This window comes from Sinohyriopsis cumingii, chromosome 13 (assembly GCF_028554795.1).
Source record: "Sinohyriopsis cumingii isolate HCF-2022 chromosome 13, ASM2855479v2, whole genome shotgun sequence".
NCBI lineage: Eukaryota > Metazoa > Mollusca > Bivalvia > Unionida > Unionidae > Sinohyriopsis > Sinohyriopsis cumingii.
The window spans coordinates 60,004,552-60,020,214 of record NC_142973.1 but is presented as its reverse complement, the minus strand read 5'-3'; the positions used below and the strand labels follow the sequence as shown (position 1 = coordinate 60,020,214).

Below are 15,663 nucleotides of genomic sequence, written 5' to 3'. Positions count from 1 at the left end.
GCAGTTGCCGCGGGTCGCAATTATATACAAGTTTCTTATAATGGAAGTGCAATGAACGGCATAATGATAAATACCGGCACATTCCTACTGTCCTACTTTACACGTGAGATACCCGGGGGCCAAGTAATTAACGTTTTAAGCATTCGCATTATATCTTATATATGCTCTGGATATATACTCTGGATAGATAACACAAAGTTCTAAACAACTGTACCAAACGTTATCTATCCACTGCATCATGTTCCATGTCCACAACTCCAACCTTCGCCTCCTTTGGATGAATAAAACAAAGTTTCAACGACTGCACAATTCGTAGATCCCCACCATCATATTCCATGCCCCCACCACCAACACTTACCTGAATGGATAACACACGTTTTAAACTATTGTGCACAGTTAAAGATACCCATCATCAAATTCCATGAAGTAAAGTCTCATCTGGAATGGCGGATGAAGATTTGCACTCATTTATAGACGGATGGGCTTCACTGAGAAATCTTCGAATTCTATTTGAAACGCTCAAGCATAAATGAATGGATAAGAATATTGAACGTTTTGAAGCACATTTTGCTTCTAAATTTGATTCGTTAAGGGTATAAATCGTTATTGACAATATATTAGAATCCTCTCATTCTGTCGCATGAACCGAATTACTCCAACTGAAGAGAAAAATAAATATTTCTCTTTATAAAATCCGTATACATGTCAGGACGAAAGAAACAGTTTTAACTTATAGGTGAAAGCAATGGTATATTTGGAAATTTACAGGGATCAGTTGGTCATTTATTTAGGGATATTTATGACTGAAATTAAAAATGAACGAACTACGATGCTGCTGTTGGTTTTCATATTTTATTTTCAAGGTCAATCATTTAAATTTACCAAAAAATTATTTTAAAAAACAGGAAAACAAAGCAAAAAACGAAAAGCAACGTTTGTTCGTGAGTGACCTTTATATCTATGAAGGTCTGAATTAATTTAAATTTCATAAAATTTACTGAATTAGTCTGGTATTCACAGGTATTTGTATTGTAAGGGCGACTACCCATCGGATTCATTGACATTTCCTCCTAATCATTGTCAATATTAAGTTCGTGCTTTGCACAACGACATTCAGGCTTTCATGCCATAATTTACAGATCCTATCAATGGTGTTGTCTAATACAGCTAAAATCCTTTCTTCGGATTGAAAAGTGCAGTTTCAGATCCACAGTATTTCCTGCTGCTTCCATACTTTCAAAATAGGCATTTTTTCGGTGACGAACTACCAGTGTTCTTGGTTTTATCGAAAGTGGAGGAAATATACTCTTCCTACATGTCAAACAACCTTACTTAGCAAATCCCCATCACGTTACCAATAATCAATTAGAGGGCTATGCTTTTAAGGCCATTATGAGTCATTACAAAACGTAGGACACCTTACGATATGTAATTAAATTATGGGAGCTTTGTCGCAATTTGCAGGCATAATAAAAAAACCTAATACTTCAATTTTGCTCAGATTTTATATTCATCTTACGTTTACTCAGCATAATAAAATTATACAGTAATCTTGTAATGTACATGAGCCGTTGGCAAAATACTGAAAGGTCTTTTGGCTCAAAAGCAATAGAATGCAATCCTGAAAACAAGATCAGATCATTTTTATTATCAGGCACCTGTTTTCACAGAGAATCTGACATTACAAAACAAAAAAAGTGTACTAAAACAGATGAGAAATAAGAACAAACTATTGATATCTCAATAATAGTTTCCATCTCGTGTCTTAGATATAATACCCAAATGTGTTTTACCAAGCATGCACATTTAGTCAAACTAGCAAAAGTTGCCCTAAAAAAGCACGTTTCTCCATTCAGGCATGCAAAGTAGAAAGGATGCGGCAGTTAAAGCCCATGCTACCTTAATTAATGGGTTTTATCTTTCTCATAAATGAATTTTGTATTTGGTTATAGTGCGACCATATTGGAATAGAAAATTCACCTCCACAGTGGAGAAATCCCAAACATAGAAAATGGGAGCTTACTCTTCTTGTATGTACATAAGAGTAATAGAAATATTGTTTCTGATATCGTCTGTGTGAGGTTCCTACAACGAGCTTAAATCTCACCAAATTCGTTCGTACACGAGTAATACTTTGTTAAGCTTAGAGTATATATATATATATATATATATATATATATATATATATATATATATATATATATATATAGTCAAATCTGTTAAGCGTATACTATTTTTAAGACGTCAAATACGGTATCTAGTGGCAAGCACGCCAGTTAATTTCAGCTAATAGCTTACGATATATGTACCCTTTAAGGGAAAGATGAGATTTCTTGTAAAGGGCATTTATCTAGTAGCAATTAGTACAATTTAGAATAATGTACTTAAACGTCTTTTGCAATAATGGAAGCAGTACAAAGACACAATTATATTCGTTCAGTACGGTGTTTACGATGTCAGAAAGGTACGAAGACAAAATGGTTTAAACAAATCATTATCCTCAGGAAAGGTGTAAAGCGTAAGAAGGGACGCCTGAGATCAGAGCAGAGACATTGGAAAACTAGTCATTTGTAATGAAGCCACACGGAAAAATGGCAAGAGAAGCACCAAAGGAGAGGTTCTAAATGGCGCCAAAAATTGGTAGCATAAGACGTTACTAATAATTAAAAATATTTCCGACAGTTAAGATAACTGTCTTTCTAGATATTATAAGAACACTGTGTACCTATTTTGACCAAAATATTATAGAATCATAACTGCAGGGTTGACACTATACACTGGTAGTTAAGAACCATACACGTGCAACCAAACCGTATTGGAAAGGTCTTATCATACACGATCTTTTATCGCACATAGGCCCATGGCACGGAAATGACTAAAGTTTGATTAAATGAGTTTTTGAAGTGACTAATAATTCGTTTAGGTTCTATTATTTGTAATTTGTATTTCTCCAGTGGTCATTTTTGTGATTTTGGATGGTCAGAGATATTAATTACATTGGAAGACTCATCTCGATTAGTGTCACGATTAGGAAGAGACGGCACTTAGTGAATCTTTAGGGACCTATGATATTTGTGCTTGCACTGGGGAAAATAACGTTCAATCTAACTTGAAACAAGTGAAATGTAGGATTAAAACACATTACCAGTAAATATAGACTTGGAGTTCAACAAAGTCGTTTGACTAAAAACCGTTTATGTATAATGTAATTATTTCTTGTTCTACATCGTAGACGTGTCGTACTTTCGTATGTATGTTTTTTTTGTCCCATGGGACACACACACACACACACACACACACGCACGCACGCACGCTTGCACACACACACACACACACACAAACATGCATACATACATACATACATACATACATACATACATACATACATACATACATACATACATACATTCAGGTACAGGGGTTCATTGACCTATGCATTTTACATGCGACAAGAGTATCATCATAACTAATAAATTACTTAGCTATCTGAATACTGCGTTTCCATTGCGTCTTATTTAACAGAACATGTTTGATAATGTTTCACTGTTTAAATAAAAACCATTAGAAACAAGTCGAAAAAAGACGTTCATAATAAAGGAGGTGTTTTGAATGGTTCTTTCGTACAGTTATGATGGCTATGAGCAATTTAATAAAGGGATGTAATCAGAATCGATACGCTCACAAAACGTACGCCATTAATTTACAGTTTTGTAGTACCGCTCCGGTGGCCTAGAGGTTAGAGCGTCCGCCTCGGATGCGGGAGGTCGTGGGTTCGATCCCTGGCCGAGTCATACCAAAGACTTACAAAAATGGTACTAACAGCTGCTTCGCTTGGCGCTCAGCATTAAGAAGTTAGTGTTAGGACTGGTTTGCCTGGTGTCAGGATAATCTGACTGGGTGGGACATCATGCTACATGTCTGCGACATGATGCCCCAGTGCTAGACATCACTATAAACTGCCACATTGCAGACATCGTAGCGATATGACTGAAAAATTGTTAAAGTTACGTTAAAAATCAGAATCACATCACATCACATTACAGTTTTGTGTCTCGTCACTTACGACTCCGGTACTTGTTGCACTGGCCTCCCCAAATCATGCTTTAAATGGTCCATTGAAACATAGCTTAGTTACCGGTATAATGGCTGAAATTAATTCGCGTTCATTATTTGTCATCGTGGTCATGTATTTTGACATTTATAATAAAATCTGTTTGATTGCATGTAAACACCATAAAAGACAAAAGTCGCCGTTCTTGCCCGTATCTTATTTAAAGCATGTCATTTATTTCTCTCTTTAAGTCATATTAACCAAACCTGAATATGAACTTAACAATAGAAAGCCAAGGATGTGGTCAGCTGATGCCTTCATATAGCATCGCAGCTTTTCCCTGAACGTTTTTTTTTTTTTTTGTGTGTGGTACTCCGTAACTATTTTATGTGACGCACTGTGAAATGCTAGAATTCTTGCAACGAATCCTATAGATTAAATATGAGCAATGGCGACAAGCAAAGCTTTGACAGCATCAAATATGATCTCCGTTGTGTTTCCTGATTTACAATCTGTCTATCTCTATATTTTTGCATAGTGTGGAACGCATTGAGCTTTGCAGTGTGTCTCAATAAACACTATTTGTCCGTATTTAGATCATTGCAGCTATGTTAAACGTTATTTGTTATACATACTGCGGTCATTGCGGTTTCATAAATGAAATAAGAAGTAATATACATGAAAAATTTAAAATATTATACAATGATAAAGTAAGTCATCATATAAACAGTGCCTATGAATACAAAAGAAACGTTTAAAAGTGAATACTAGCACACATGGAAATATTTAGCTAATATTTAGATCATCCAATAAAGGTTTTGATAAAAGTGTCCGATTTTAACTTTAGGTTACTTTTCATTTATTTTCAGAAGATGGTACAACCATCTGAAAAGGCTGATCACAGTCTGGACTACAACAGTCAGAAGCTACAAAATATATCCTTGTCACTGACACTTACGCAAGTTCATACAATGCAGAGGCAAGAAACGACGCTTTTATGTGACCCGTTTCAAAATAAAACATCAGTGTTCTGCCCAGAGACATCAACAACACAGTCTTTATCAACGCCGGCAGTAGAAGTTATTTGGACTCCGGATGTAATACAACGAATTGCGTCATTGGTATTCATAATGACTCTAACATTTGCCGGCAATACAGCTATTTTGATTGTTCTTAACCGTAGCAGGTATCGAAAAAGGTACAGCCGAGTTAACATCTTCATAATAAATCTAGCTGTGGGAGATCTTACTGTATGTTTTGTGACAATGACTACAGAGATCTTATTTGTTGCGTTTGGAGAATGGGTTTTAGGTCCCGCTGCTTGTAAGATTTTGACGTATGCTCAAGTTGTTACCTTAGCAAGTACAACGTTTATTCTAACCGCAATGAGTTTCGACCGGTTTATGGCAATATGTATTCCATTCAGGTTTACACCTTCCACTTCTCGTGCGAGGAAGATGATCGCTACATCCTGGATACTGGCATTTGTTTTTGCTATTCCACAATTACTCATATTTGTTCAGACAGTAGATGGTACCCACGAAAATGGTATGCCGAAATATGGCTGTAAAAGCCGCGGTTATACAGCCGAGTGGCAGAGGAAGGTTTATTTCACTTTTATGACTGTATATATATTGGTTATCCCATCAATCTTAATATCATACTGCTATATCAATGTAGCAAGAGTAGTATGGAAACAAGGAAAGGTAGACATCAAGTTAAGTAGCGACAACTCTTCTTTGAGAAAAACTGTGGCGAACAGAGGAGTAATTTCAAAGGCAAAAATGAAAACAATTAAAATGACACTTTGCATTATAATTACATTCATTGCTTGTTGGACACCGTATTTTGTCACAACGTTGATAAGGATATATAGTAATTACACCTACCAAATTCCCAGTTCTGTCATGGCTTTTGCAGAAACGGTTGCGCTTCTTCAGAGTGCAGTCAACCCTTTCTTATACGGAATATTCAATATTAAACTAGGACCTGGCCTAATGGACGTATTTTGCCCAGGGCGATTAGCCAAAAAACACAAGAACCAATCGTTACTTCCCGAAAATGGCATGACCTATTGCTTTATTCACAACACAAATAAGTTAACTATAAAATGTCGGGACCATTTCTCGTCTTCTAGTAGTGGAACCTCAACAGACAAACTAAGACCTCACAGCTGTATCATAGCAGAAGCTAACAAAGATGGATTCCGCCTGCGAGTGCGTTTCACGTCTAAAGAATTGGTGCATGTGCACGATCGAAACGGCCGTTGTTTGTATCCAACCTTGCGGCGTGTCAAAGAAGAGCCACTGCATAACGAGAGCACACTGTAACTGTAACAGATCTGGATATTGTATCGTCGTCCTACTAGTAAATATTTTGGTATGCCCATAACAGCTACAATAAAAAGAGAAGCTGAAGATTATACTTGCTATATAATAATGATCAGGTAGTGAAAACATTCATCGTAAAACCCATTTTAATTGCAAGAGGGGGAACAATATAGGTTAGAATATATATATATATATATATATATATATATATATAATATATATATATATATATATATACACACACATATATATATATATATATATATATATATATATATATATATATATATATATATATATATATATATATATATATATATATATATATATATATATATTCTTAACATTGAATTACATTTGACAGATCTGAATTTAATTTGAGCATTATTGATATTAGGTCCATAGTTTGAAAACTTTTTGTTGTGTCGTTGGGGAAGGAAGCTAAAACATCTGGAAGGATTCCATAACCAGGTGTAGGCAAATTCAAGGGGTCGGGATATTGATATTACATTTGTAATTTTAATGTCACCTTTAATGGAAAATTCGACCATTTAGTTGTTAAGAATTTTAATATAAGCGCAATTACTAGCTGTTTCAAGTTTTAGGTGCCATTATTTAAATAGCATAAAGACATAGAAAATCCACGAGTCCTTAAGGTTGTGTACATTACAAACATTAAATATGACTTTAGTGCAAGCTTCCAACCAACATAATATACACTTTGTTCTTTATTATAATATCTTTGTTCCTCTGCCTCAAGAAATAGATGGATGAGTTCATAAAACATAATATAATTTCGAAAACGTAAACATGTCGTGCAATAAAAGAAAGTCAGCCAGGAAAGTAATGTTTACACTGTGTAAAGTTGAGAAGACAACATTTTTGCGTTTTGTGGGAAAAAGAGTTGAATAATTTTGCATATGAAATAACAAGTAATGCGTTACCGGAAATGATCTTATCTCTTAATAATGGTAACACGTTTCGTAGGCTCAGACGCTGGGATTTTATAGATTGACTCAGGTATCTGGCTAGCATACAGTTTTACATGTGACTTCAACCACACCTGCTTTATGTGCGCTACAGTCACGTGTACCAAGCATTGTTCGATGCGGCTAAGGTAAATACTATAATTAGAACAAAAAACAAAACAAAACAAAACAAAAACAACAAATGATTGATGATATTCAGCAGATATATTACCTGCACAAGTACAATTTTGAGGGGGAGGTGTCTGCCGATAAAATATATTTGATCTGCAAGAACAAAATCTTTGCGAAATCGTAATAATTCAATCTCTTATTATACGTAATTTTCATTATTAAAGTCTTGAAATATACATTCATCGCTTGTAATCGGTGGCATAAAAAGTAAGCCCATCTTTTTAAAATTGCATAATATTCATTCATTGTTTGTATTCGGTTGTTATGTAGTACTACCTGTGGTAAGTCTCGTTTTTTGGGTCGCTTTATGCCTACTCATCTCTTGTAAGCTGTGATATACAACGTGAGCATCTGTTTTGAAAACCGTGTAATAAATATTCATCGCTTTCAGTCCGTGGCATACAAAGTAATCTTCCCTGAGATAGTCATTTAAGGTTATATAACGTATCAATGGCTTGCAATGGGCGGCACACAAAGATACGCTTACGTATGACGCTCAGGAATGTATAACGAAAATCTGTAAGTATGGCTCAGAAATGTGTTTAGATCAATTATTTCTATAACGATTTGCATAAAACACTTCATTAATTGAACCGATTACCTTACATGACTAGTTCTGTCATGACCATTTAGAGAAAATAAGTCGGCTCGGATTAGGAATTCGTGTATACACGCACAAAAAGATGACAAAGAAAATTCAGCATTAATACAGATTATAAAACTCGCATCATTTAGACTGTACTAGAACTATACAACCCTTGACATGCATATACTTTTATCCATTAAATAAGCATTACCTGCTGTATGTGAAGTACTACAACGATACTACTGGTAGACATCGTCATGCAAAGTTTGTTAACTTTGACGCTTTCTTTTGGTTTATTTTGTGTTTCTGTTTTGTAACTGTCATCGACAAATAACTAAATGTGCCAGGCATTCTTAGTGTCAGATGAAATCTGGTATATATGTTTTCTATGTAACATTTCTTTAATTGTCAGAAACGCATTTTCGTCTTTGAAACATGTTGAGATGTTAAACGCTGACACTTTATAATTTATGTATAACATGCTCAAGGAAGCAATGATAAAACAAACTGTATATTCATCGATATATGAATCTGTGATACAAATTTACATAAGCACTTGAACATATTATGATATAATATCATTTAAAGAATCTATGTATATGATTGTCCTTTGTTTCTAATAAATATCGTTTCATCAACGTCTGAATAGATACTTACTCTGTCAACAATTAGAAGAAACATAACCCTATCAATAATTACATTACAACTTAGCAAAGGCATATGTTAGACAATGCCACTCTTGTCGCACAAGCTGAGGAACGCGGGCCATTATTAACGTTGATCTAAGAGTTTTGTGTGTATCAATTTCATTCTCGTTCCCCATACTGAGGATCACGTGCCATTTTATGCTAAACTCCGTATAAATTGAACACATATTGGACTGACATGACATTACACAGCAAACCTCTAACTTCCTATGACAAGTTGGATGGCTGTCAAATGAGACCTTTTGATTGGAAGCAATGTGTTACATTATCTTGGATAACATGTGGGAAATTTTGGTCTGTCTCTTTGCATCGTGTTACATTATATTGGACAAGATGTGGGAAATTTTGGTTTGTCTCGTTGCATCGTGTTACATTATGTTGGACAACACGTGGGCAATTTTTGTTTCTCTAGTAGCATTGTGTACATAAGGTTGGAAAAGTTCACACTACTTGGAATACAGCATAGAAACTATACAGTAATCTTCCACCAAAATATCTTTAAAAAATATTGTTTTGGTTATATTAAATTTTGAACACTTCTTTTAGTTTCAGTAATATTTATTTTAAATTTAATATTTTTGATACATTAGAAAACAACGTATTATACAAATGAACGTGAGCAGTGCTTATAATAAAGTTTTGAAAAGGTCAATAATCATTGGATCAGAAAAAAAAGAATTAAGACTAAGTTCAGGTTCGATAACATTTACATTTAACGGACTTTTTAAAAAGCAAACCAGTAGCAACACATATTTTGAGTATGTGATGTTTCAATTTGGTTTATATTTGCCTTTGTTATTCTCAAAGAGTTAATGAACTTTTTGGATAGAATTCAAGAGTTCCCCAGTTTGACCGCTGTATTATCGTACATTTTGAAAGAATCTATCCATATATATCAGGCATGAACAAGTGGTTACCTTCAATAAATACAGCTATTACTCTTGCCTAAATCGTGCACAAAAGTTAATTTACAAGATATAATTATGCATTGTTTGACAGCCTGCGAAGACCAGAACGATGCGTTTGTTGTCTGAACAATTTATACTCTCAGTTTAAAGCCACTCTGTTCTGGGCCTTTCATCAATTAAAAGATTTAGTATAGGTTTAGTAATACAATTTATTTCTGCATGAAAATCAGATATTAAATCGTCATTTTAGTACTTATGCCATTTCTCCTGTCTTGAAACTCTCTTGGATCACAGCACTAGGTAGGCAAAACGTGAATATTTTTAGGGCTTTTTGCACACCTTATATTTGTTCATATCGTATCTAATGACATTCTTATCTCTTTGTTCATATTGCAAATTGACTCTCCGGTTGCCTAAGTGGTTAAAGCGTCCGCCTTGGATGCCGGAGATAGGGGGTTCCAACCCCGGCCGAGTCATACTAAACACTTATAAAAATGGTACTAGCAGCTGCCTCGCAAGGCGCTCACCATTAGGAGGTTAGTTTTAGGACTGGTTTGCCTGGTGTCAGGATAATTTGACTGGGTGGAACATCATGCTACATGTCAGTGCTAGACATCATTTTAAACTGGCACACTGCAGACATCGTAGCGATATGACTGGAAAATTATTAAAGCTACGTTAAAAATCTAAATTTCACACACAACGCTCATCGGTTTGTCTCAGGATTGGTGTCTGAGGCATGATGCACAATTGCTAGACAACACTATAAACTGCAACTCTGCAGACATTGTAGCGATATGAAAGCAACGTATCTCTCTCTCTCTCTCGCTATATATATATATATATATATATATATATATATATATATATATATATATATATATATATATACTATTATTTAAGGTGGGTCGTGGGCAGTTTTGTCGTCCTCGGACTGGTATCGTGGGCAGATGAAAGCTTCGTGGGCAGATGGAAATCTGCCCATGAAGCACGTCGTCCTTTTCTGCACTCTTGCCACAAATATAAATAAAATAAATGCATATTTACGCTGCTGAATGTTAAATATTCGATAAATATTCATCTGCAAAATAAATAATTGCCTTTTTACCTATTTATTTCCATTTTTTCATTAATGAATTGAATTGAATAGCACAACTTGAGTTACCTCCCATTATGTACAAGCATTTCTTACATGGTAAAAATAGATTGACCCGGAAGTAGTATGTTTCAAATTTACTGCCCATGATGACAGGGGGTCGTTACAAAGAAAATCAAGGGATGGGGTTCTAACCTGTAACAATATAATATGTTAATATTGTTACAGGTTAGAACCCACATCTGTTGATTTTCTTTGTAACGAGCCGTTGTGCCCGTGATTATTATTGTGAGAGATCACAACTGCCCGGGAACCAGGATGTGGAGTGAATAATCTGCCAATGTCGCCAAAAAGCACCATACATAATTACATATATACTATTTATTATGATATCTAAGAAGTTTTCAATAATGCTAATTAGTAATGTACATGTACTGTTTAAGGTACAAAACTGTTTTGCATACTTCATAACTTATTTATCTAATAGTGCAAATAATAGGAGACAGAAGACAGTTAGAAAGAATTAATTTGTCAAAATAAGTTAAATATCAAGATTAGTTTAATGGACGTTTGAAAATTTAGTATTAAAGTAAAATTGCCTATTTTTGAGAGAAAAATCCTAATAGTAATACATGTACTTTATTTAAATTAACAGTAATGTAGAGGATGCTGATTTATTTATGAAATATACCATAAACGTGTGTTTCATGTTCATTACTCCAAAGTAAAATATCCAAGAACCACCTCAGAAAATCAGTAATGACATATTCATGTAAAACACAAAACACAATTCTAAAAAAGTGTTGGAGATGCAGTTATCAGCTGTGAGTCACATAGCTAACACATGTTGAGTAGCAGACTGGATGCTTGGTATGGTAGGAATTGTATTTGCCTTGTCAGAATAGTTGGTAAAGATTGTAAAAGGACTTCCTGGTTGGAAAAAAGTGAATTTGAGAAATGTATTATTTTTTTCATCGTATGTGTCCTTGTTTCACTTCATTAATAATAATGATATGACTTTTGACAAATCTTTTTGTCTGCGTGACTCAATGCTGATATGTGTAAAACAAATGTCGAGGCTGCGACAGATGTGTCCTCTGTAGAAATGGGTGTTTATTAAACTAGGTCAAAATTAGGTAGTGTAAAAATAGGAAGTGGAACAATACACAATATGGAAAACGCTCGCTTTGGAAGACATTGGGCGGACATACAGACACATCAAGATGTACTTAATAAGATTCATACACATATTATATACTGTTGTATAGCTGTCCTTGTATGCTTCAGATTTATACTATTAACATTGAAGTTTGTGGTACCGAGGCAAACGGCAATGGTTGATGCACGTATCAAGGATATAAAGATCGTTAAATTCACAACCGATACAGAGTCAAAAATACCAAAAATTTCATATTGCATTTTCTTACATTTCTACTATCACAGATCGATTTAGACTGATGCGAAACCTATCAATTTATATCAAATTTGTCAAAATCGGGGTTTATTTACTATTGTTATGAGTTATTCACCTGTATGGAAAACGATCGTATAGGAAGACATTAGGCGAAATGACAGACAAAGGAAGACATACTTAATAAGATACATACACATACTATTTACAGTTGTACGGCTTTAATTATATGCTTTAGCTATATAGCAATAGCATCGAAATATGTAGTACGATCGCAAAACGGCAATGGTAGATTCACGTAGCAAGGATATGAAGATCGGTAAAGTCGCACCCGATATTCAGTAAAAAGAACAAAACCTTCTATTTTGCATTTTCACACATGTCTATTGGCACCGATCGATTTAGTATGATTAGAAACATATCAATTAAAATCAAATTTTTCATCTGATATCAAATGTGTCAAAACCTTGTTTTTGCGATTATTATGACTTATTCGCCCATATGAAAAACTTTCGTATAGATCGGATCTAGGCGCACGGACAGACAAATAAAGACGTGCTTATTAAAATATATACACACATTTTATAATATTGTATAGTTTTAATTCTATACTTCAGATCTCTAATATTAGCATCGAAGTATGTGCTACAATCACAAAACGGGAAGGGTGTATTAAAGTAGCAAGGATATGAAGACCGGTAAAGTCGCACCCGATATTCCGTAAAAAGTGGAACTTTTTTATTTTGTATTTTCACACACGTCTATTGGCACAAATCGATGTAGGTAGATGAGAACCTATATATTAATATGAAATTTGTCAAAAGCTGTGTTTGTTTACTATTGGTATAAATTATTCACCTATATGGAAACCGTTCGGATAGGAAGGCATCGGGTGCACAAACAGACATATGAAACCGTACTTAATAATATACATACACATATTATTTAATGTTGTACATCTTTAGTTATATCATTCAAATCTATAGTATTAGTATCCAAGTATGTGATACTATGGCTAAACGGGAAGGGTAGATGCACATATCAAGGATATGAAGATCGGTAAAGTCGCAAGCCATAATGAGTCATAAATACCAACTTTTTTATTATTAATTTTCTCGACTTTTTTGGGGGACAGATCGATTTAAACTGATGAGAAACCTATACATTGATATTATATATGTCGAAATATATGGTTGTTTAAGATTGGAACAACTAATTTACCTATATGGAAAATGTTTGTGTTGGAAGGCATTTGGCGCACGGAAAGCCAAATGAAGACGTACTTAATAATATATGTAAACATGTTATATGCTGTTGTTTAGCTTAAATTTTATGCTTGAAATCAGTAGTATTAGCATCGAAGTATGTTGTAACCCCCCTCCCCTTAGTACGCTACTGCAAGCAGACTTTGTCAAATGCTAAGAGACACTAACTTGCTGGAAAATTATAATTTTAATAATTTTGTGGACTCGTATATTATAACCTTATAATGCGCCTTCATTTTCCATCAGGTAGGTCTCCAGGTCGAGTTGTCATGAAAAACAGGAACCAGTATCGTACATTCTTTTCTAAGTTACTTCTCCGATGGTTTTGCAATGTGTCTATAGAGCGTCCGCCTCGGATGCGAGTGGTCGCGTATTCAAACCCCGGCCGAATCATACTAAAGACATAAAAAATGGTACTAGCAGCTGCCACTTTTGGTGCCGATCATTAAGAGGTTAGTGTTCGGATTAGCCGGCCTGTTGTCAGGATAGTGTGACTGGGTGGGACAAGTTTGTCTTGTGTCCGCTAAAATGCAAAAGCCTACTGAACCAAGTCGAACAGGATACGTATTATACAACTTATTTTCGACGTTTCAGCGCCCCCCCCCCCCTTAAATGCGTACATTTATTATCAGCATACCTCCATACGCAAGCCTATGCATTTGGGTTACCCCCCTCCACCCTCTATGCGTACATACTAAATGGACGGCCCCTAACCATTCATGAGATGGTATTGATTCAAATTTATGAGTGCGATTGTGATGTACGCATTGTCCTACACAAACACGGGATGGTATTATTCAACCGTACATGTCCACAAAACTATATATATTTATAGATATATGTATACAACCATGGTACAACAATTAGGTATCTAATTACATAATGACAGTGTAGTGGTTAGCAAATTTGAGAAATATACTTTTTTATTCAGACACCATGCCAAAAGGAAAGAACTAACTTACAGTTTACTCTAAACTAAATTAAATTTACTATTTTTGTTTCCAGCATGGTCAGAATATGTTTAAATGTTTCATATTATGAAACAATTTGCATTATGGCTAAGTATATCTTAGAAGGAAATAAGATGTTCTTACGAACTCTTATTTTGTTGGTGTATTGGTTACCTCTCAACATATGAACCATTCTTTGCCATCTCACGATTATAATCCGTATGTACTTATGTGTTGTCTCATTTGTAGTATTAATTTTTAAATGTATACTTTGCTTGTAAAATGATCCCACTTTATATAAATGTACAAACACCGCAATCGTGATGTGCTTACAGGAATACATTCTTCTGAGTTCTACTGAAGTCAATTATTCAGTATAATTTGTAAAACGATATGGACTGATTGATAAAAGTGACTGTTTTCTTTACTTTGGTTTGTCGCAATATTTTTCTAACACAATACTAATATACACTGGTCACACATGACGCCCCAAAGAAGCAGTTGTAGTTAATTCTTTTTTCCCTGTAGTAATGGGATTTTTACAATATATGGCAGTGGCAGATGTACGTCGATTATCAGACAATGGTCGGCTTTTGCATTATTCACTTATTTCCCTACTGCGAGTGCGGACTGATTGACCGTTAAGCAAAATCTCAGTTAATCTCTGCGATTTATGTGTTATCATTTTGATGCAACGTACGATATTGTCCCCAGTGTTTATTTAATTCCATCATCGTTTAACAAAACTTCTTTTCTTATCCACTCTAAATCAACTTTTGTTGACCAAAGACAATACATTTTATAAGCAAGGCAGAACGCAAAATCACATTGCCCATTCACGAGTACAATGAAAATATATAAACAAAAATAGTTAATAAAATTCCAAAGTATGTATATATTGTAATATATTTTGGAGTATGCGCATTTGTTTACAGCTCTCCATTTTAAGGATTCATTATATACTCGCTTGAATATGGGAAGTCGGTGCTGGGATTATAGTCTTTAGACCGAAATAATTAGCCAGTTACTAGGGGCAAACGTTACGGAGTGAAGTGTAAGTGAGTTTCAAGATGACATGGTTTACTTTTGGTGAATTCAGGTCAGAGCCGCATGAGTGTCCCTGTCACTCAGTAGTCCCTATTCAAATCTAGTTGCGTGAATTGATCGTGTGACTCCAGGTGCAGTATTTATGACTGGAG

At 34.8% G+C, this 15,663-nt stretch overlaps 1 protein-coding gene across 1 annotated transcript; it reads left to right on the top strand.

The window, feature by feature from the left end:
* Nucleotides 1-4,923: 4,923 nt before the first annotated feature.
* LOC149785670 (neuropeptide S receptor-like) lies at nt 4,924-6,381 on the top strand. Its single transcript, XM_089979919.1, has one exon. It carries the CDS (start codon nt 4,924-4,926, stop codon nt 6,379-6,381), a length of 1,458 nt encoding a protein of 485 aa, XP_089836045.1.
* Nucleotides 6,382-15,663: the final 9,282 nt, after the last annotated feature.

Coding starts and splice junctions, on each gene's coding strand:
- LOC149785670 (XM_089979919.1), top strand. CDS start 4,924: ATGGTACAACCATCTGAAAAGGCTGATCACAGTCTGGACTACAACAGT.